General features: G+C 42.2%; 1 protein-coding gene across 6 annotated transcripts in view; it reads left to right on the top strand.

The window, feature by feature from the left end:
- Nucleotides 1–240: 240 nt before the first annotated feature.
- Nucleotides 241–24,729, top strand: part of plekha7b (pleckstrin homology domain containing, family A member 7b) — a 107,043-nt gene continuing 82,554 nt past the window's right edge. For all 6 annotated transcript variants that reach the window (XM_080437356.1, XM_080437353.1, XM_080437354.1 and 3 more), the window contains exon 1: nt 241–349. In XM_080437356.1, the coding sequence (XP_080293482.1) occupies nt 264–349 (86 nt within the window). In that variant the 5' untranslated portion in view covers nt 241–263. The remainder of the gene's footprint in view (nt 350–24,729) is intronic.

Below are 24,729 nucleotides of genomic sequence, written 5' to 3'. Positions count from 1 at the left end.
GTGTGGGGGCTGGACGTTCTGTCTTTTAGGCCCCGCCCTCTGCTTTTCCCTCTCTCAATGGAAGCGCCGGGTACAGCGGAAGCGGGAAGGGGGATGTTTTGAATGAATCGACGCCACTGGGCTGGGAGGAAGACGTCAGCTGCAGCAGCAGCAGCAGCAGCAGCAGCAGCACTGTGAGCCAGGAAGCGTAGTGTGCTGCACAGCGCAGCACAGCACAGCACAGCACAGAGCCCAGCTGATTGCAGACCTACAGCTAACTTAGCATGTGGGGCCAGCGGGGACCCTCCTCCTCCTCCTCCTCCTCACACGCCCCTCACAAGAGGCAGTCGCTCTACTGTGCAGCTCCCAGGTGTGTATCACAGCCCCTCTCCCCGAGGACCCTCATGTTGTTATGTATTACTTCAGTAGCTGCTCTAAACGCTGTGTTTTGCTAGAGCTTGACGACTTGCTGCAGGGAAAGAGTGACTGCTTCATGCAGCTTACTGTTAAGCATTTGCATACAGGAAATTGGCAGACGGCGACGTTTATGCGAATGCCTAGTGTTTTATCGTCCTTTCTCGTGGCAGAGTAATAGAAAAATGGACTATTAGAGGCATTAAATGCCCGTGGAAAGATCCTTAATCATTTTACAGGGAAAAAGAGGGAGAGAGAGAGGGGGGGGGGGTTGGGAGACTCAGAGAGACAGAGAGAGAGAGAAAGGGGGAGAGATAGAGAAAGGGGGAGAGAGAGAGGAGGAACTCATGATGCTTCATCACAGGTCATTGGCTGCTGTGTTGATGTCAGTAGAACGGCGCTTTCTTGCTGATTGTGCTTGTTTAAAAACAGTACGGGACAGTATTAGAGCGCTGGTCCAGAGGCCCAGGTTGCTGTTTGTTTCACAAAGACAAGAGTGATGCCTTGCATGCTTACCTGGGTCACCTCGGTACACCTCAACACAAACTTCTGCCTCACAGCAAAGAGTGTTAATTTAACTCTCAGAGTCAGACTTAACACTCAGGAGTTTACTGTGTCGGGCCCATCCCACACACACGTCTGCTTGTATTGCACGCTTTCCTCATACACTAATGGACTATTTTATTACTCTGTCTGTCTGCTGAAGTGATCTGTTCCTTGCCTCATTGACTTGAGTAATGGCACTTTTCATCTCTCCCTCACCTGGTGAGTAGAGCTTTGGAGCATAGTGTGGTGTCCATCGTTCACACACAGTATTGTCATGGGTTTAGAAGCAGTTCAAGTCCTAGAATCTGCCATGATTGGGGATATGAAATGAATTTGGCAGCTTGTTATCATTCTTTCGGGGGCCTCGGAGTCAGCCATGGTAATAAGGTTATTTACTCCATTTATCATTCCTGCCGCTGCTTCTCTCATCTGTCAGCCCCCCCATGTGGAGGGCCCCCTCCATAGACCGTCAGTGACAACGCCAGACCACAGATTCTGACCTCCAAGCAGCAGATGACAGGGGAACGGCAGCTCAGCCCGGCTTACAATGAATTGAGATGATTTTCACTGCAGGTTATATAGCTGCTGTTGTTCCCCCAACACGTTCCAGATCAACATCACTCAACCTCTTGGGAGGTTAATCCTGCCCAGTATGCCATGTCTGTTTTAAATCTGATAAATGGCGCCTGTTGGCCCTCTGTTCTCGATAAGGTCTGATCTGGCTCGGGCTTCACTGGTCTATCCGGCCCACTTTTAGCTGGCCCCAGCCAACCCCTGGCCCAGCCAAGACCAGTCCATCTCTCCTTTGACCAAGGGTGACATGAGCGGCTCAGAGCCAGAGCTGTTCATTGGTATGCTTCGCTTGTCATGGTATGCTCATTTTTCAGATTGAAGTGGCCTGGTTTGAGTCTGTCAAAACAGCAGTTAACAAAGACGTGACCTCCCTCTGTACCTGGTTAAATAACGTATAGTGAGTTCATGTCTGTTTTGACCGACTCGACCACACTTCAGTCTGAAAAATTAGAGTGCATGGAAGGTACATGGAGAAATACAAGGCCCATGTTTCCCTTAAATGTGAGACGTGTGCGTTTCCAGGGAGTATTCACTTCTCCCAGAATAGATGTGATGATGATGATATCTAACAGACGGTTGAGGCATTTGCAAAAAAGGAGTACTTTCTTGATGACCTTTTAAATTCCCCTGATTGTGATTTAGATCGACCTGGGTGCGGGAGAGAAATTCCAAGGAAGGGGATTGTTCTCATTTCTCCGGCCAGTTTGGGTTTGACTTCAGGGCCAGATGTGGCTTAGCGTGCTGCTTCAATGCCTGACTTTAAAAGCCTCTTAACTTTTCCTCAGCCTCAGCGTGAGGGAACCTAAAATAGCCCCTGGATATAACACTACTAGCCAAGGGAATGTTAGCCTCTCCTTCCTAATTTACTGAACCTGTCTCTTTCATTACCTTGGTCAAAGTGGCATGTAATAGCCTGTGTATCCTAGGTCCACAGAGCGACACAGATTTTAAATCATACTGTACAATGTATCTATCGTGAATGATGATAAAATTGTGTTGTTCCATTAGAGCAGTGGTTCTGAACATGGGGTACAGAGACCCCAAGGGGTACTCTGAAAGTGTACAATTGGAACCAAATGAACACTTTTGTACACTTTCTGAGTTAAAATAACATTAAGATTGGGGTCCCAGAGACAATAATCTTATCACATTGGGGGTCTGTGGGCCTAATGCATGTCAAACTGAGGGTCCTTCAAATGAAAAAGGTTGAGAATCACTGTATCAGAGGATTATGACATAGTCTACAACACACACGGACAACATAATATAGAGAGAGAGCCACAGACAGTGTTTTGAAAGCTGTGCTGTTTAACTAAAGCAGACATAAAGTCCCCCCCAGTGCTAATGCTCTGCGATACATGACAAACAGGAGCATGTTCGAAGCGTTTAACTGCACCCCGGAACACTTTGTACACTGGCATGCTTTTCCAAGTACTGGGTCATTAGGTCCTGTGTGTGCATTCATGTGTGTGAGAGAGTGTGTGTGAGAGAGTGTGTGTGAGAGTGTGTGTGTGTGTGTATGTTTGTGTGTGTGTCTTGTTGCCATTGAGCATTGCAGTAATAGAGTAGAGCGTCGGCTTAACCATGTGTGGTGCTACCTCCCTGGGGTACGTGTGTTCAGAGACTGCTGGGCCCTGTGGTCTGTGTCTGCTCAGGGATGCTGTAATGAGAACTGCAAGCTCACTCCTCCCAGCTGAGAGCTCATCTCACTCACACTAACACACACGCACACACACACACACACTACTCAAAGAACTGACTCAGTATGCACGGCCAGGAGAGAGAGGAAGGGATAGATTGGGGAACAGAGGAGAGGAAAGTGCTTCGGATAAAGAGAAGAAAGGAAGAGATGAGTGGGAGATGCAGTGTCTCAATGTCAAATGAGTTATCAAAGATGAGTGCATGAATGAGGAAGAATACACTGTAAACCCCCAGGGTTCATTTAGCCACATTTAGGAGAGCCGTGTCCCTGCAGTATTTTGGGCATGTCATTATAGGTGAAGATTTGGAAAAAAAGTCAAACATTTCCAAAGCAAAAATAGCATTACAAAGCACCACGATGCTTTGTGAGCCTGTAGATCGGCTAGTTTTGCTATTCAGTGTATGGCAGAAGTATATAGGGTATAACCTCATGAACCCTATTGTCCCTATTCTGCACACGTCACAATAGGCGAACATTCAGCAAAAACTGGTGAACATTCAGCCAAAGTAGACGATCTACAAGCTCACAACGCCTCACAAGGTGACGCAACGCATATCGTTCAGCTTGTAGATTCAGTGGAAACGGAAAAAGGAAGGGGCCATGTGTGTGTGTGTGTGTGTGTGTGTGTGTGTGTGTGTGTGTGTGTGTGTGTGTGTGTGTGTGTGTGTGTGTGTGTGTGTGTGTGTGTGTGTGTGTGTGTGTGTGTGTGTGTGTGTGTGTGTGTGTGTGTGTGTGTGTGTTGGTCTTGACGCTGAATATGAAGTTTTAGAGATGTTACCTTGATTGCTCCTAGGGGATGTTATAGACAGCGAGAAGAGAGGAGGTAAAATAACAAGTATGCCGCAGTAAACTCTACATGGAGGAGAAAGCATGGAACATTATACAGGCTCTCTCCCTTGATCGTGGAGCCTATATACATAACAGTTCCTCTGGGAAGTTCAGTTCACGGAAGCACAAAGCAGCAGACTAATCAAGTTTTCCTTGTATTATGTGTGTTTTGCTCAAGTACAAGGACCTTAAAATTCACAGCTCGTTTAATGGAGCCTGAACAATATACATTAGGCTAGGAATGTAATTATGGTTCTTGAATACGTTTTAAGCCTTTTCTCTCGAAACTGTGCAGTATGGGGTATTTACCACACACACACACACACACACACACACACACACACACACACACACACACACACACACACACACACACACTCTGATCTGACTTAATATGTCAAGAAAATGATTGAACATATCCGCAGTGTCTTGCTTAGAGAGTACCAGGCAAATTACTGTAGATCTTTACTTTGTGATCCTGAAATGAAAGACATAAATAATGACATAACTTAGATCTCTATAACGTATCATCACTGTCGGGCAGAAACCTTGCATCTCCATATTTCATATTTTTTATTTTTTTATTTTGATTAATGCTCTATTTTATACTTTGTAGTATGACAGTGCAAATTAGTAGCAAAATTAGATGATCTACATTTATTAGCTACAAGCTCACAATGCTTGTAGCTAATATCCATTTGGAACACAGGTTCTGTTTTTCCATTTCCTGAAAAGTAACAGTTTTGTACATACAAGGTTTCTTGAGATGGAACATTTTAGACAGATTTAAACCCATTTGAGTAAATATGTCTTGTCACAGTGTGTGTGTCTGTGTGTGTTTTTAATGCTCCAGTGTGAGAGCAGAACAAGATAATGTGCTCCCATGTTGTAAGGGGATTTGTCGTGTTTCACGGCATGGGGTTCCATAGAATGAATGATTGTTAGGGGATCGAATGGTTCTTCTTTATCTCCCCTTCTCCCTGCCTGAGGACATAAGTGTCAGCAAGTAACATGCCATCCGTGAAATGCTATTGGAAAACAGGGATTACCTGAGATATAGATAACCCCTTTCCTTGGCCTCAGGCACAATGAAATGAAGCTACCCCCCTTACGTGCCTTGCCATTGGTTGAATCTGTAGAGGATTTATTGAGCTGGACTTATACTTCACCATGCCTCACATGCCGAAAATAGCAGATCTACAAGTTCATGATGCAATGCATTTTGAGCTTGCTGTTTTCGCAGCACTGGTAGGAATGAAGCATCAAAAATGGGTTTACTCGCTGTGAGGCATTTCACGTACTGTAATGGCATGTTGGATTAGCATAGCTACTGTACTATGTGCCTTTAATGCCGCATTCAGCAGAGCACAGCGTCGCTGTCGGGCAGAAAATATGGAGAAATCTCCATATTTCAACTTTTTATGTTTTTTGTCACTTATCCCATCATACGAGTGTCAAGCTGAAGTAGTGAAAATAGCCGATCTACACGCTCACAACGTGTCGCATCGTGCCGCATTGTGAGCTTGTAGATCGGCTATTTTCAAAATCTTCGGCCTGAAAAGGATATACAATGTAGACAGGCTATACAAGGTTTCCACCCGACAGCGACGACAAACCGGAATGCTTTCTAAATGATGTGGGAAAACAGTCTCTGGTCTGATATGAGCGATGTGGGATGATAAGAGTCTGCATCATTGTGTCCCCTGAAGCCTAATTCATATTTCGCCTGAATGAAAATAGCTATCTGAAAATAATAAATAATTCATGCCAAAGGTTGTAGATGGTAATGTCACAAGAGACAAGGCCGGAGCCCCATGGCTCACCTATATGCTCCCCTAACGATATAACAACAGGACAGCCTCTTAACAGGCTGCTCTGCCATGTGAACCTGTGTGCTTCCGGCCCTTATTAACCCTTTAAGACCGGTGGGAACGCATCTGTGTCATTTTAGATTTCTTTGGGCTATTCAAAAATAGCAGATCTACAAGCTCATAACGCGGCACCGAGTGCCGCGTTATGAGCTTGTAGATCTGTTATTTTAGAAAAATCGTGAAAATGTGTGCAAATCTTTTAATATATGTATTTTTAAAGCGAACATTTCTTTTCTTCTGGGGGTCCCTGGAACAAAATATTTTTAGATGGGGGTCCGCAGCCAAATACATATCATTTTGGGGGTCCTTGACATGAAAAAGTTTCAGAACCACTGATGCAGCAACATACTTTAGGTTTTTTCAAAAAAATGATTTAGAAGACATTTTGTAGAATCCTCATGTCTTAATGGGTTAAGCAACACCACCAGCCTTCACGTTACACCCACTCCACTACATTTACACATGGTGCTGTCTGTCTGGCACCAACCTGTGGGCCAGGGCCTGTGAGGAGATTGGAATTGGGGCCCCAAATAATTGCCAAAACACTAAGATTTTAATGATAAAAAACAAAAAAAACAAATCAAAAATACATATATATATATATATATATATATATAATGTAAAAAGAAATGTTATGGTATTTTTTTCTTTAAAACCTTGAAATTTTTGTTTTCATTGTGATACCAACAAATAGGAACTTAAAGTTTACTACGTTGGTTCTATTGATCCAAGCCGGCCCGGGAACACAGTCGGGTGATTTATCATTGAAATAATGCTCTGAAAATGCACGTCTGCCTTGGCCAAGATGAATTGGATTGGCTGTTTGAATCATAAAGATGTATGCTGATGAACTTTGGTGTGTGGTGCAGCTCCGACAAAGACTTTTGCACTGTCCTGTCCACCTTAGACCTGTGCTGCACACGCCGCTGTGACCTGTGCTACCGGGCTGGCTGCACTCGCTGTGAGGAGAGGACCATTGATTACATTTCATTGACCACCCATCAGGTCCATTTGTCTCTGCTTTCCCTAACTCTCCAGCCAAGCATAATGGAGGAAACCAATGCAAGAACAACTTTCCCTTTCCCTTCCATGACCTCTGTGGAAAGTTTCACTGATGCTTCGGTTGAGTTGAGGAAAAATACAGGTTAAAGCTCTATATTCTAATAGTAATCATTGCTGTGGGGTGTTTGTTCAGCAACAGGGGTCTCCCTGTCTTTCCAGCTCTTTAAACAGAACATATATTTTCAGGTGGGACACCAATTTCATCCAATCGGGAGAGAGAACCAATTTATCATCTTCAATTTTATAGAATTCCTGTTTGTTTCATCAATTTGTATTTCACTTGTTTATCCTGTATCCTGTATGAGTTCTCTCTACTGATTCGATGAAATTTGGTATCCTGACCCGAAAATGTATTTTCTGTTTACTAAAGAGCTGGAGACCCGGCTGTTACTAAACAAACACTATAGCAGCGCTACTCAACCCGCGGCCCGCGGGCCGCATGCGGCCCGAACGCAGCGTCTTGGCGGCCCCTCATGGTCAAAAAAAAAGAAAAAAGAAAAAAAAAAGAAGTTATTTTTAAGCACAGGATAAAAATATACATTTCCGTTCAAATCTATGGGTTGCTAAAAAAAAATTCAAAAACAAACATCAATTGTTACAGGTATAATGCATAGTTTTCTATGCATTTCGGTTTTTTTGGGGGGTTTGACCCCCATTTTCTTTCGGCCGCGCGGCGCGCCCAGGGTAGGTGTCCCTTTGTTAAATCTCTGGGAGTTGGCAACCCTAACCTTGCCATACCTTAGCTTTTGCGGAACTGATGCCACTGGACATACACACAAAATAAACAGGTACAGTGAAAAGAATATGATGTCAAAATGTACATTTTCTTATAACAATAACAATGCGTAGTGTGTGTTACAAAATCGAAAAATCCAAAATAGGACCGTCATTTTTAGCTTGCGGCCTCTTGGACTTTTGGTATTTTGCTGAGTGGCCCCTGAGCCATCTTAAGTTGAGTAGCCCTGCACTATAGCATGATTACTACGGCATATGTAATACTTAAAAAAATTATAGCGTTCAATACGAGCAGATATCCAACATGCTGTTGTGTTTAGCTTAGTTTATTAGCATTACAAAGGCTAACAGCTACTATTCCTGTTTTGATTTTTACTGTACTCATATTAGGAATATATATGATATTTTTTATCTGTTTTCCTAGTTTTCTTTCTATCTCTATTCTTTTCCTCTTTCTCAAAAACTGCAAATGATGGGAGCTTGTACGACAAAGAATTTCACACACTTTTTGAATGTGTAAACCTGTGATATGACAATCAACTTTAATTTTGGTCTACATAGAACAATACGATATAAATATATAAAATAAACACTGTTGTGTTCATTCTTACAATGATTTTTAGTGTGAACTCTCATCTGCTTGGTCTATCCAATGTTTGGATTTATTTCTTGAACAAACTTCCATCTAAAATGGTCTCAGCCTGTGCCAGCAATGATGACCTCTGTTCAAGGTTATACAGTATTTCTGTTCTGTTGCTGTTTTTGTCTGAGTTTGTAGATCGGCTATCTTCGCTATTTGTCAGACAGACTATATAGGGCTTAAGTGGTTAAGATCAGCCTTAGAGTTTCTAAATGTGAGCATGCAGGTATTGTGTTTGTGTGTTCAATCTGTTTATGTAGATTGCAGTACTTACACAGGGTGAAGGATGAGAGAGTCATGTCTCTGACACAGATCATTCATTTGGTCCTGTGTACAACCCCCTTGCTAGTTGATAGTTCTTTTATGCTTGAAGACACATGCACTAAAAATGCTCAGTCGGTATTGGCAAGTGACGACTGCTGCATGGGATTTCTACCGACAGCCTGCAGGTAGTAAACCTTTTGTTCTGATACGTTTATGTTCTATTCAACATCACATTTATATGTCATGTCTATTGAGATGTTATGGATTAATGCTGACTGCTCAGTCCAGGGAACAAAGATGTTGTAAGTGGTTCTGCTGGATTCTACTTCCCATAAATGAAGTGATGGCCCTTTTTACTGTTTCACTGACATTCAGATTTTTTTTAAAGCACTTATGACCTAAATACATGACGAATATCGCGGTGCGACGTGCTGTGACTTTGTAGAGCTGCTATTTTTGAGATATTTTGAAATTCTCTGAAATATATATATATATATATAGTATATATATTTTATTACATTTGTTTGAATTTCATTTCATTTTGCCTATAATGACATCCCCAAAATATGGACGCCATTCATTCTTTCAGAGTTGAGATATTTATAACTCCTTTAAGTGACTTGCTTTATATTCTGTAGGAAACGTCACCTCTGTGTGACATCTGCGCTGCAGGGCTGCTGTTGTGAATATCTAAGTGGCTTGGGGCTGTTATTTCCATGTTAGAACCGCAGGTTCCCTCAGGCATGAGACAGGACAACCAGCATAGGTAGTTTTATGTCCCACCTTGTTGTGTAGAGACCCAGTAGTGTGAGCTGCCTAAGAGGCTTTGTGGTGGACAACCAACTCCATTAGAAATGTATTGGGCCTGCTGTAAATCTGTTTTAACCCATTCAATCCAGGAACACATCTGTGTCATTTTAGATTTTAGCATTAGATTTTTAATAATAAATAATAATAATAAATAAAGGAAAGAAAGAAAGAAACACTATTTTGTACTTTGGCTATTCAAAAATAGCAGATCTGCTAATTTTTTTTTTATCGTGAAAATGTGTGCAAATCTTTGAATATATATATTTTTAAGGCAAACATTTGTAACTCAAATCTTTGTTTCTGGTGGGTCCCTGGCGCTAAATATTTTGAGATGTGGGTCGGTGGCCAAATACACATCATTTTAGGGTTCCTTGACATGAAAACGTTTGAGCACCGCTGATAATATAGCAACATTCTAGGACTTAGAAGACATTTGTAGATGCGTTCCCGCCCCGGATTGAATGGGTTAACCTGAGGACCATGTTGTGACAAGTGTGCCTGTGTTTTAATCTTAGTGTTCCTCATGTCACCTCTCCTCTCCTCTCCTCTCCTCTCCTCTCCTCTCCTCTCCTCTCCTCTCCTCTCCTCTCCTCTCCTCTCCTCTCCTCATACTGTAGTGCTGACTATGCTCTGGCACTGATCAGAGAAGTGGAGAGAAACATATCTAATCTGATGAGATGAGCAGAAAGATCCTCTGTACTGTGTGTGTGTGTGTGTGTGTGTGTGTGTGTGTGTGTGTGTGTGTACACATGTATTTGTGTGTGCCTGTCTGAGTGCTTTAGTACTCTTGAAGTGCTGTAAGTATAGATCAATAGTGGATTTCCTATAATAGTCCAGACTAGAACACAGAATGGAGGTGATGGAATGAGGAATTGATGCGATGGTGACAATTTGTCACCAATGTGCTCCATATGTGGGGAAAGTGTATACCTGTTTTTGTTGTCGAATATGCTTGTAAATAGCACCTCTTTAACTTGCACTGCTCATCTCAAACAACAAGTACTTTTCTATCTTGATTTTAGAATGGAATAATATTTTAATATTATATATTTCATTTAGATGTATTTATTCAGTGGCGAGGACACTTATCTATGATAGAATTAAAGATAGATAAGACATGTGTATAATGTGTGTCTGTGTCTATGCAGCTTTTGATTGATGTACTTTTATTTAGTAACACATGAGAATCACAGTACATGGAAGTACAAAATTCAGCTAATGTCAGAAATCTCTGGACCAATCATCGGCAAACCTTTCGTGCACACTGTCAGTAGGCTAAGGAAGACACTCCACCCCATTGTTTTGAAATAGGCCTCATCATGGCGATATACCATCAGCCTGCTTTACGTTTTGGATAACTCTTGAACCAAGATATTGCACTCTTTGCATTTATTCCTCCAGATTTTGGCACAAACTCACAGAGATCGCTACACATGAACTCTGGAGTCATGTGATAAACATGCATCATACAGATGTTTCCTATTTCATTCCTTTTGGTTATGAAGTTTGCGGAAGGCCAAAAATCATGAATCATGCATGTGTCCGATCGACCCCAAATTTGAGGCCTCTACACACAGTGTTTTCCAACCTTTTTGGTGCCAAGACACACCTGGCATAGCCAAAAGATCCCAGGGCACACCTAGATATACTACATACATACTGTACATACATGTACAAAATGTGTCACAATGAGCTTAATGTCCTCAAAGTCACGCATCCAACAAGCTTTGAACTGAGTTTTGAAATGTCAGTTGAAATGTCTTTTGTGGGGTAATAGAATTAATTGTTTTCATTTTTTATTCTAAATTTGAAACGGAACACCAAGGCATCTCAGACAGCACACTAAAGGGCCGCGGAACGGCGGTTGGGAAACGCTGCTCTACAGAATGCAGAGCCAAGAGCGATTTCACTTAGTAGTGCCACAGGGATGCCACAAATGCTATAAATGTCACAGTTCTTTTCACCAATTAAAGTTAGCGTGATCTCAGTCAGGAGTCATGTGACAATGAGTGTCAAACAGGTTTTTGATCTTCCATAGTGCTTGCCTGTAATTTGCTTCCAAATTAAGTGGGATGGGCAAAAAAACTGCCACTCCCAAAAATGCTTTCACGTCTCCGTATAGGGTCATGACAGCTACAACCAATGACTTGCCCTGGCTAGGAAACCCAGCCTGGCAGAAATATGCACTCTGTGGAGCACCCCTTTCTAGTTCCACCTAGAGTGTTGACTTTTAATATCATGCCTTTCATGTCTGTGCATAATGAAGATAGTGTATGTAAGTACAGCATTGTGTTGTTGATTTTTACCTCAGGGTTTTATTTGTATCTTCTGTGCTTGTTAAGTGCATGGTCTAAATCTCAGACTTCATCTTATCTTGTTGTAGCAGAATGTACTAGACACTCTGTTTCTGGGACTCAGTGTTTCACTGTCATGGCAAATAAGATTGTCAAAGCTCTTGAGAAAGGCTACAGATCATATCTTTGCATGTTATATTTCAATACAGATCAGCCACAGATATGTACTGTAATCAAAGCCTATATAATCTCAGGGTATAGAGAAAACAAGAATTTGATCCTCTGCCTCATTTCAGATTACTGTACTCTGTTTTTGCTGAGTATGGTCATTATTCATATTTATGTACAGTATATGACAATGACATTTTGTTTAGTGGTGGCGATAGGGTGGCCGTAACGATCTGAGACGAGATGTGGCTGTCACCTCATTACACTGGCAAATAAAACCTGTGCATCAGCCAATCTGATTGGCTGACTGGAGAAGATCACGTCGTGCCACATTTCCCAATTACAGGCTGCAAATAGACTGCAATCAAGATGGAGTGGCCCATCCAAGTGAAAGAATTGAATTTTGGAGCATGCAGTGAGCTAGCATGTATTCCTTCCTGCCTGCCTTCCATTCCAGTGTGTCTGTGAGAAAGGCTATGTCAGCTGAAGAAAGGCCAGGCAAGCAATTATAGTGGGCTGAAAGAGAAACGAATTACACTGATGATGGTACAGTATGAAGAATAGGAAACCAACGTCATGGTGCATTGCATTCTGGGTAGAGGTGCCTTGTGTTGCCCACTTCACAATCCTAGAATCTATGGGCTGTGGTGTACGTGAGCACAGAAAATGTATTAAGACTGAGAAATGTCTGCAATATTGAAATGTAAAAGTACACATTTATTATCTATGGTTTTGTCCGCTTGTTCTCAAAGATGGCATAAACCAATTTCAGTTTTATATATATTCTACAAAATATTTCTGTTTCATTCGAACCCAGGTCTCCCGTGAAGGAAACCAAACATCAAAAAGGGCAATCCTCCTGGCAAATATTAGTCTTCTGATCTTCAATTGGGGCTACTACAAGGGCAACATCAAATGTAGCATTTGCCTCACATTTTTTGTAAATCATTTATGCACAACAGCATTAAAAGCTTTGCTTATTTGTTGTCATGACATCAGAGGTCCTACAGACAATCACAAACATGCACACGCACGCACGTGCATGTGCGCGCGCACACACACACACACACACACACACACACACACACACACACACACACACACACACACACACACACACACACACACACACACACACACACACACACACACACACACACTACAGAAATGGAACTGCAGTTTTTGCTTAGGTTTATAATTTTCCCAAGCCTTTTGTGTTTAATATTTGTTCATTGTGTAGTCCTTGTAGTGTTTTCTTGTGAGAAAGGTGATCGTTTGGTTTAGCTTTATATGTGCCTTCGAGACAGGTGTGGTGCAGTCTATTTTTGGCAGGCAGTCGTTTTTCAGCAAAACACCGCCACTGCGTCATTGGTGAGGTGGGGGTTTACCACCTCACCAATTACTATTTGCTTTTTGGTGTAGATTAGGCAGAAAGGGGTTTACAGTACTTGCTGTCAAAATAATTATGATTGTGTTTGTCTTTACTGGCAAGTAATTACAAGATTAGTGGTACAATCTTTTGGTGATACATTGATATCTCAATGTTTACAATTGCAGATTATTTACATGTCATCAGTTTATTTTCTTTTAATTTAATTGGAATTAAAGAATGTAAACCATTATGGCAGAAATATGATAATCATCATTTAAGATTGTAATAACCCATTCATTATTTTTATTGTCTCCGCCAGGCCGAAAGGCATGGCGAGAGAGTATGTTTTCGCCCCTGTCCGTCCGTCCGTCCGTCCGTCCGTCCGTCCGTCCGTCCGTCCGTCCGTCCGTCCGTCCGTCCGTCCGTCCGTCCGTCCGTCCGTCCGTCCGTCTGTGTGTTAGCAGCTAATCTCTGGCACCGTTGGCCCGGTCGCTCCGAAACTGTGCACACACACTCCCTGGATGCCAATTCAGAACCTCTGCCCCAATTTTTTCACATGGGCCTGTTATAGCGCCACCAGGAGGCCGATTTGTGCAAAACCCTTTTTTTTTTACATTACTCCTACAGATTTTATCCAAACGTCATGCAAATCGGTACACAGTATCTCTATAGTCATGTGATCAACACAAATCTGTCCGATTTCCCATATTCCATCCTCATTGCCTATGGTTGGCTTCCAAAGTTTGCAGGATTGGTCCGTTTTGAACAAAAAGCCTCAAACTATGCACGCAGCTTGCGATTTCCGTGAATTTTCACACGCACATTCCCACTAGGCCGAGGAAGAAATGCCACCCTTTTCACATTGGCCTGTTATAGCGCAACCAGCAGGTCTAATTTAGCAAAACACATTTTTGGAACAAAATGCCTCAAATCATGAATGCAGTGTCTGATTGCCGTGAAAGACCTAAGAATAAATGGCACCCTTTTCACATTGGCCTATTATAGCGCCACCAGGAGGCCACAATAACGTACCTGACCTGGCGGAGACCTGTGCTCCGAGGAGCACTTTTTCTAGTTTAGCACATTCCATGCCAGAGTTTAATCTCATAATGTACTCACCAGTGCCAGCGTTTTATTGTTGTTTTTTTGTTTTTTTCATGTCGCCACAGACCTCGCTAAATAAGTTAAAAGTGCGCGTTCATTTGGTTCTAAACACACGGCGGATCCGTGAGAAACGGCCAGCGAAAATAGTTTCCAAATCCGTGCCGCCATCTTGAAGATACAGCCGATCAACGGTAAACAGTGATCAGCGAGGAGAAAAACAACAACCGAGAAAATCGAGTTTTAAACAGGATCCCAGACAGGAAGCGGATACGATCGAAAAAACCGGAACCCGAATAATTCTGTTTCCGACCGGAAACCGGAAACGGAAATGGATCAAAAAAATTCGGAAAGTGCACCTGGGGCAAAATCAATGGGAATCGGCGGTTCGCGTAGATCTACGCGACTGGCACGCTGCGGCTTTAAATAGGTTCGCGTAGATCTACGCGATTGGCATTCAATGTGTTAAAATGTTTTTGGTTGTCAGTCTCGACTCACGTACCTACATACACCAATGAACATGGTGCTTCTCTTGTCAATGCTCAATGAGCCTCTGGGGCTTGGAGGTCAAACGACATTGTGTTGGTTTAGCAGAGACAAAGTGGTGATTGACTTGGGATTGGCTGAGCCATGATTCGGCGTTAACCTGTGATTGCTTATAAAGGGCCAGCAAGTTGCATCATGTGTGTGAATGACTCAAGCTCTATAATGAGCCCTTCTCTGTAATCGGTATTGATTTGCTGATCACAAAGGGTTGGTGGGCAACGAGCATTAGATGGGGAGCTGGCTGATAGAGGAGAAGGGTGACATGTGACAATCGTTCAAAACACCGGTGACAGCCATGTGATCGGTTAAAGATTAATGCTTGAATTTGCATACGTTTATTTTACATATTCATGAGGGCACAGGGACATTTCTTCAATAAATTAAGGAACTGTTCATTTCGCAGATGCAGTAAGTTCATTCACCACTTTTTTCATGTCAACAGCATACTGTATGTGGAACACATTCTCAGGTGTACGATGCTTCTGCTGATGAGGTTCTTTAGTAGAACGTGATGAGTTTGCTAATCCAAACCTTCAGCCCAGCAGTCAGAGATGCTGGATGAAGTGTGAGTTCAAGGGAACACAAGGGGAAGTGGGCAACAGGACAGAGAATTGTAAGCTGCAGGAAATGTGGAGTTTAATTTTCCATGCTGCTGAAAGGTACATCTGCCAAGCTGGACCAAGGGTCATGGCACTCTAGCAAACTCTGCTCCTGTGTTGTGAGGCTTAGTGATGATGGGGGCTGCTTTTTCAGCACAGTATTTTTCGGCTTGTTGCCAACACTGCAGTTACTGTTCATTTGCTCTCGATTCTTCCAGGAGATATTGTTTTCTTTGAGACTTACAACATATTTAAGACTATTCTCAGAGCTTAAAAATAGCATGTTTTGTGGGAGTGCCTGGTGGCTCAGCCAGTTAGTGCACTGACCATTGCTTGTTGTGGGTTGTGAGGACCCGTTTGAATTCAACCTCTCTCATGTGTCTGCACCCTCTCTGCCCTTGGTTTCCAGTCTCTAAACTCTTATCTAAACTAGATAAGGTCTCAGGTCAGGTAGGTTATTGTGGGCCAGCAATATTTGTAATTCGCCAATCAGTATGGAATATGAAAAATCGGACGGATCCGTTCTGATCACGTGACTATAGAGCACCGAAGTCTGACGTAATTTACACATCCTACCTGGGTCGTGGTTTTTCCCCCCCGTTCTGAATTCCCATAGACGTGTTAATATCGCGTCAAATAAGAACTGTGTTGCAAAAATAAACAAATGACCCCGGCGGTTTTACTCTTATGGATATGAACCATCAACTGACGGTGAGAAAACGCTAATGTTACTTCCGACGAATTAGTTACATTTTCGCCAGAAACAGTCCGTTTCAAATATGAGTGACTGACTATCATAAACGATACAGAGCCACCTCCCTGACAATATCGCCGAGACAGTTTGTTTATTTTTGGACCACAATTCTTATATGAGACGATTCTAAGATGACCCAATGTTATTCTCCATAGCGAAATTACTTTACGAACCAGGGGATGGACGAGTGACGTCAGGACTTCTGTACTCTATAGAGATAATGTGTACCGATTTGCGTGATGTTTGGACAAGATTTGTGTAATATAAAGAATTTGTTTAGCAAAAATCTGCCTCCTGTGTCGTGGCATTTCTTCCTCGGCTTAGTGGGAAAGTGTGTACAAAATTTCATGGAAATCACATGCTGCGTTCATGATTTGACGCATTTTGTTCAAAACGGACCACTTCTGCAAACTTTAGACAATTATAGCCTATCAGGATGGAATATGAAAAATCTGAAAGACTCGTTTTGTTTAATGACTAAAGAGATACTGTGTACCAATTTGCGTGATTGCAAAAATTGACCTCCTGGTGGCACTATAACAGGCCCATGTGAAAAAGTTGGGGCAGAGGTTCTGCTCTGGCATCTAGGGAGTGAATGTGCACAGTTTTGCTGCGAGTGGCCCAACAGTGCCGGAGATTAGATGGTCACAGACAGACGGACACACGCTCACATACGCACGGACGGACGCAAAACATAGTCTAACATAGACAATTAAGCATAAAATGATTTTTCTTTTTTAAATAAATGTTTTTCATACGTTGGTATTGTCCATATTGGTGGATTTGGCTCCATATCTTTACAGAGAAATTGCCACATTTTGAGAGAGAACAGTATTACTAGCCGGGGCTCCAGAGGTAGCACTGTTGGTAACTATAACTTTGTTATTAGTTTGCACCCTATTTTTATTGTGTTGACCGGTAACAAGTTTAGACTTACTTGCACATTCCCTTGTACCGCAACAACAGGTTCTGCGTTAGTCATTGTGGTTGAAAGTAGCTCTTCTTCTTAAAGGAGAATTTCGCCCTAGGCGTTTCCTTACCGTTATTTGAGGTTGTTTACTCATCTTAAAGGAGAAATCCGGACATTTTAAGTGTTATCTTTGATGTGTCGCTTATCACTCACCATCCTTGAAAGGGACGTTGTTATTTCAGAGAAGCTCCTGAGAAGCTAATGCTAATGCCGAACGAGCTAACGCTGTTTGCTTATTTCTCTCCCTGGCAACACCGAGTTGCCAGGTTCTGGGAGAGAAACAAGCAACCAGCGTTAGCTCGTTCGGCATTAGCATTAGCCTCTCAGGAACTTTCAGTGCATGTTTGAGTATCATGAGACTCTACAATGAGTAGTAGTAGTAGAGAAAAAAATAACTTTGCATCGGTTATAATAGACGAATTTCTCTTAGCCACGCGCTCCCATTATGCCAACGGAGGGGGTCGAAAAAATTACGACACGCGACTCTCTGAAATAACTCAACGTCCCTTTCAAGGATGGTGAGTGATAGGCGACACATCAATGATAACACTTAAAATGTCCGGATTTCTCCTTTAAGAGTGGTCCAGGACCCCCAGTTCATAACGAGTGATGTTATCCATTTCGGGGACCCCCCCACAGCAGCTCAGAACGGGAGTCTTTGGTGCTTGGCTAAATCCACTTATTTCTGTCGCTCAAATAGTTTTTTTCTTGTACTGTACATATCTGTCGTGTGTCTGATGTCCGTGCAGGGTCATTGCTACTGGGCAGCCGCCATTCAAGGGACAGAAATAAGTGGATTTAGCCAAGCACCAAAGACTCCCGTTCTGAGCTGCTATGGGGGGGTCCCCGAAATGGAGAACATCGCTCGTTATGAACTGGGGGTCCTGGACCACTCTTAGGATGAGTTAACAACCTCAAATAACGGTAAGAAAACGCCTAGGGTGGAATTCTCCTTTAACTGGCTCAGTCGGTCTCTCCCTGCTTACAGTTGCAGATTCCCTGCAGCCTGCACTCTTATCATCAGTTGAGTTGGTACCTCTCGTTGGCTCTCCCTCTCCACCAGCATCCTCCTCTCTCATCTTTTTTTCCTCCTGAATAATCAGCTATACAGCTTCATCTTTGGAAGGCGGTAACAGACTAAATGGATTGTTTCACACGTTTCATCATCAGTGCCGCTACACGCACGCACACACACACACACACACACACACACACACACACACACACACACACACACACACACACACACACACACACACACACACACACACACACACACACACACACACACACACACACACACACACACACTCTGATGTTGAAAGTGCAGGCAGGGAGCGTGCAGGTAGGGAGAGACCGGCTGATTCAGTGAAGAAGATAAAGTTCTACTTTTAACCGCAATGGTTGACACAGTACCCGTGCCGGAGGGGTACCAAAACAGACTAATGATCATCATGCACCATGACTGAGACCGTGACCATATGTGAACTTTTCAACTTTCAAAACTCTCAAAACATTTTCACAGTTTGGAGCCCTGATTACCAGCAATAATGATGAATAATCTGTGTCGTCTTGCCATCGGCACTGGCAGTATCATGATACTATGTTGGTTATCAGTTTGGTTGTGAATGATTAGAATAAGGCCTAGGCTTGATCTGTGGCATTAAATATTAACCTGAAGCTGCACATCTCTTCATTGATTTTGTCCACCCACCCGCTAAAGTATGTCCTCCTCTGAAAACTTCCTAACTTTTCTTTTGCCACAGCAAATCCCAGTGTCTATTGATCTCCGAGATAGGTACCTTTGAAAGTCCCTTTATTGTGATGGTCGAAGGGGGGATAAAACCGCAGTTTCTTTGATGAATTATCCTTTATAAATATTTATTAGTTGGCTAATTCTGTGCCAATGGAGTAATGGAAGTGCTGATGTGCACACAGTCCTGGATCTCTCCCTCCCTCCCTTCCTCTGGCCATTTACACGCCCTCCCCCTTTTTTTGGAATAGATGCAATGACTGGAACAATGACAAGAGGGAGCAGTCCAGTTGATAAGTGATGAACACCATTTGTAACCAGGAGCAAAGCGTCTCCTCTGCAAGCTGTTAATATGCAGCGAAGTGGACCAGTTGAGGATGGGAGATGGTGTGAGAGGGCCTCTGAGGTAGTGAATCTCAGTAGTGACAATGACATTATTTTATATTGAGCTGATGTGGGAATTAATTGAATTTTTAATATGGAGTAATCAAAATTAGAACAGACTTGGGAAAGCAGAAGTGACCTAATCACCACTTGCAGAATGAAAGGAGGCCAATGTGAGGGGAAATATTTGACACCTCAAACTTTAGCAAGAGCTTAATTAAAAACTCACATGGGGTGAGCCATACAACCATCTCTTGTTCTAGGATGTCTGTTCATTCCTAATATATGGCTAATTATATCATTTTGACCATGACCTTGATTGTGACCTTAGTTGAACTTTATATGTGTATATATTCATATAAATATGACATTTTTGATCCAAAAGTTAATGATCTGCTTCAGGGCAGCCTAGATCATTCCCATCAAGTTTCAATTAATTCGTATCGTAACACAGGGTCATAATGTGTGGCCGCATGTGCTGTGGAAGAACTGAACATATTCATGCTGCTAATTAGGCTCTGTTTCTCTTCATGTGCTCAAAAATATTTCTGCCAGGGATGATATAATTATGTAATATAATTATAGTAGACAACGACAACACCCTCTCCATCTGTTTGGTCTCAGTAGAGCATGTTAAGACCTGTCTGGGTCACTCTCTGCCCTGTGTGCTCAATTAAATTCTAATGTGTTTTTTTACAGACCTTTAAAACGCTCAATATTTAGTCAACTTGACTGTTGGCTCCGTACTTGATCTGCTCTTTTTCCCTCTACACCAACTCTCCGAAAATAGCAGACGTTGCGAGGCGTTGTGAGCTTGTGCTGGGCGTTGTGCTTGGGCGTTGTGCTGCTATTTTCGGCTAATGTTCCCCATCACACAAAGATTTGGCGGACCCCCTGTAGTAACTCTGAGGACCCCCTAGGGGTCACGGACCCCCTGTTGAAGACCCCTGCTTTAGAGGTATATGGAGTTGTTTGGCTGCTGGTTGCTTGGTTACTCAATAGAGCAGTGGTTCTCAACATCATGTCAAAAGACCCTCAAATTGAAATGTATTTGGCCGCAGACCCCCATTTGAAAAAATGTTTGCCAGGGACCCCCTGTAAGAGAAGATTTGTCAACATTTGTCAACATTTTGCGAAAATAGCTCGTCCATAAGTTCACAACGTGTCACATCACGCCGTGTTGTGAGCTTGTAGATCGGCTATTTTCGAAGAGCCAAACATTTTTATAGTTTTAAGTGTTTCAGCTGATACTCATTTAGGTGAGGACCCCCTGCGGATCCCCGGACTCCACTTTGAGAGCCAGTGCAATAGACTTAGGATCACAGTGCTGTCCTGTTTAATTGTAACCTACTCTACATGCATTTTTAAAAAGTATTGGATTATATGAACTTCATTATAATAGAGATTCTATTGCTGACTGTAAGCAACGTCCAAATAGAGCATTATCACACACATAGGTTTGATCAAGCCAGAGCCTTGCAGATGCCCAATTCATAGAATGCACACTGCTCTAGAACGCACACACACACACACACACACACACACACACACACACACACACACACACACACACACACACACACACACACAACCTTATTTTTCACATTTCATAATACATTATGGAGAGATTGTATGGATAATTTCCCTGCAAATGTCAGGAAAATTAAGTAAAGTTGTCTGTTTTAAGAAAACACATGAAGGTCAATGTACTGTATATGTTACATGTTTAGAGAGTACCGATCTCCTTAATAGCTTACTACAGTACTATTTTCTTACAACTTGTGTCAAGATATACTGTTCTCTGCATTGTCAGTGTAGCTAAATTCACATTACGGTATGTTTCTAGAGGACCATGCATGGTAGCTCTTTCTGATTGTGTATGACTGTTTTAAGGTCCTAACACACTCACCCATTCATACTTTCTTAACGGTCTGTCATACAGCCAAATGACAGTCATAAAAGGGCCTTCCCTGGCACCTCATTTGCTTTGTCACAGGCAATATAAAAATGTGTCATCTGTGCAATGCTATTTTCATTTGGTTTCACAATGTGTATCATAGAACAGGGGGGGGGGGGGGGTTAGCAGTGGCTCAGGAGCTAGCACGCCCTCCTGAGAGTTGGAATGTTCCTGGTTCGATCCCCGTGTTCCCGTCGCAAGACACTGATCCCCTAATTGCTCCCTGTGTGCTCGTCCGTGGTGCTGCACACTGCCCCTAATAGGATGGGTCAAATGCAGAAAAGTAATTTCCCCACGGGGATCACTACAAATACCCTTTAGATACTCCACCATTTGCTCTGCAAGCCCTATGAACTTTAAAAAAAATGGATTGGATCAAGTTCCTAACCCAAATGTACATCAAATGATTGCCACAGTGTGTTCTCCAGTGATCAGCAGCATGCAACATTGATGCACAGTTAGTTGGGTGGTACTTTATCCCATTAAAGCCGGGAACGCATCTTTGCCATTTCAGATTTCTTTGGCTATTCAAAAATAGCAGATCTACAAGCTCATAGCTACGAGCTTGTAGATCTGCTATTTTTGAGAAATCTTGAAAATTTGTGCAAATCTTTGAATTTGCTTCTGGGGGTTCCCTGGAACAAAATATTTTGAGATGGGGGTCCGCGGCCAAATGCATATGATTTTGGGGGTCCTTGACATGAAAAAGTTTGAGCACCACTGATATTGCGACATATGTTTTTTCAAAAAACAGAAGACATTTGTAGAATCAGCCTCAGGTCTTAAAGAAAGATGTCTTGATAGTCCAACACTTTTAACAGCATGTCATACATAATTATTGAGACTACAAGGTTTTTAATGTGTGTGCGTTTTCTATACAGTGCTGATTGATATTTCATGAAACTTACATAATGAAGAGCTTGCACCAAAGTGTTCTTCTTGGTTTCTGATTGGGTGGTGGAGTGTCAGCTTCAATATTTACCGTGGGTCAGTGTCAATACCACAGGTTCTACTAGCATTCCATGAGATTAGTTTGATTTCCTTTTAAGGACAGGTCATAGATCAATGTCAACTCAATGTTTAACCATTTTCAACCTGGCTTCCTTATTTCATAAAGGTTCTATGACATTCATTTTCACTTTTTTTTATTTTTTATGTTTTTTGGGGGGTTTTATGACCTCATTTAGGCACAAAAAAACTGTACTTTGAACATTCAGTGGATTTTCTGTGGTCTGGAGTTTTCTGAATACTTGGGCTGAAAAGTATTCTGTGATTGGCCCCTGGACCCCATGTCACAGTCCATTAATCCCGCCCCCTCTCCTCTCCGCCCCTCCCCTCCCTATCCATTCCTTTGGGGGGTGCGGAGCAGAGGCGATGATTGACAGTCAAAATCCCTCAACAGCGACACCCGCAGGCAAAGATTTCTTTTTTCATTGCAGTTGAAAAGGATTTAGAAATCAGAGAGAAAGAATCCTGCCATGGATCACTGGAGTGGATTTTTCAGTTAAAACACTTTTAAAACACGTTTGAAGGACTATGATAAATACTTTTAATGTGTTGTAAAACTGAATGTCATGAAACCTTAAAAAAAAGAAAATAGCAAAAATGGCAGATCTACAACTTCAAGTGTCATGTTGTGAGCTTATAGATGGTATTTTAGCAATTTTTGAAAAAAGTATAAAACATTTTAGTGGTTAACAATGTAGCTCCTACAGTATATGTCACTGAAAGGGTTTCAGAGACTTTCCAGGAGGATTGTTTACTTGTGTAGAATATGTACTATTATTATTACATCCATAAGTTACCCATAGCCTACAATTTGTAACAAGGGCCAAACTATTGGATTGTCTGGTGCGTAACACTGATCCATTGGCATGAATAAAATTGGGAAGCAGCTGCATGAAACTATAATGCAGTGACTCAAGAAGCTATGCAAAAACTTGCTGACAGTTGCATGTGTGTGAGCAACAGTTAAAGGAAAGTTACCTATTCAAAAAGTGAATGTTTCAGCAGCCAATCAACCTGAGCCTCTCGTTTCTCAATTCTCATGGTGAAATGTCAAAGTTCCCTTCTGTATTCACCTACCTCCAGGCTGCCACTCAGAGACCACCAGTGCTACCCTCTGCAGTCTGCACAATTAATCCAGAATAAAGGAAAATCATAAAACTTAGCAATGAATATTATTTGGTCAGCTGTTACTGCTTGTCCTCATATCCTCACCATTACACATGAACCCATTTAGACCTGGAACGCATCTGTGTCATTTTTTGATTTCTTTGGCTATTCAAAAATAGCAGATATACAAGCTCATAGCACGGCACTGAGTGCCGCGCTAAGAGCTTGTAGATCTGCTATTTTTGTAAAATCGTGAACATTTGTGCAAATCTTTGAATATATATGTATTTTTTAAAGCGTTAGGATTTAGAAAACATTTTTTTCATCGGCCTCAGGTCTTAATGGGTTAAAGCTGCAATCTGTAACTTCTTTCATGTCCAACTCGGGCCTCAGCCCCCCATTCATGCACAATTTTATTGTTGAGCTATAATGGAGAGCGCGTTTGGGAAGGCGAGTTATTTCCATTTGATACAATACCTCTTGTCAACCAGTAGCCAACCGGTCAGAGATGTGAGCCTACTGATGACATTAATTCAATATATGGTTCAATAAACAGAGCATTTAAAAAAACTAAATCTAAATCAACTTGCCGCTGGAACAGCGGCAAGAACGGCCGCTGACAGACCAACAAAGACATAAAGAAAATGTTAAAAACATATTTTTCCACCAATAGCATTCATTACAAATCATTGTGATTATTAAGCAAAATAATCAAGATGATCATTTTAGCCTCTTTCCTGCAACCCTAATGCTTGATTTCTACTTTGTCGTACAACGGTGTCACATGCCAAAAATAGACAAGCTCATAAAGCAACGCACTGTGAACTAGTAGATCGGCTATTTTCAGCATTTAAAACCATTTGTACAATGAAGTATAAATTGGGCGCAACCCAGCATATTAAAAATACTACACAGAATGCATTTTTAGGTCCATTTCACAATGTAAGGATTCTTTGAAGATGCAGAAACACACACTGCCCTAGGGGGAAAGTGAAGACCATTGATCTGAGTGGGAAGCAGAACTTGCTGACTACTTTTTACAGTAAGAAGTGGTTGAACTGTTAATTTTTTTTTGTCTCCAGCCAGCCACATAGCCTATAAATAAGGAGGTGTTTCCTCTTACAGCAGCTAGCTAACATTCTGAGCTCGAGCTGAAATTAGGCTAATTTTGATTCAGCGGGACTGGAGGAAGGAGGGCGAGGTAGATGGGGGGAAACAGAGGTAGAGAAAAGGGAGGAGAGGGAGGGAGCCTGATAAGCGATCTGATAAGCGGTGAGGCGTTCCCCGTGATG

This window comes from Gymnoscopelus braueri, assembly GCF_963280865.1.
Source record: "Gymnoscopelus braueri genome assembly, chromosome: 1".
Taxonomy (NCBI): domain Eukaryota; kingdom Metazoa; phylum Chordata; class Actinopteri; order Myctophiformes; family Myctophidae; genus Gymnoscopelus; species Gymnoscopelus braueri.
This window is presented reverse-complemented; position numbering and strand designations above follow the sequence as displayed.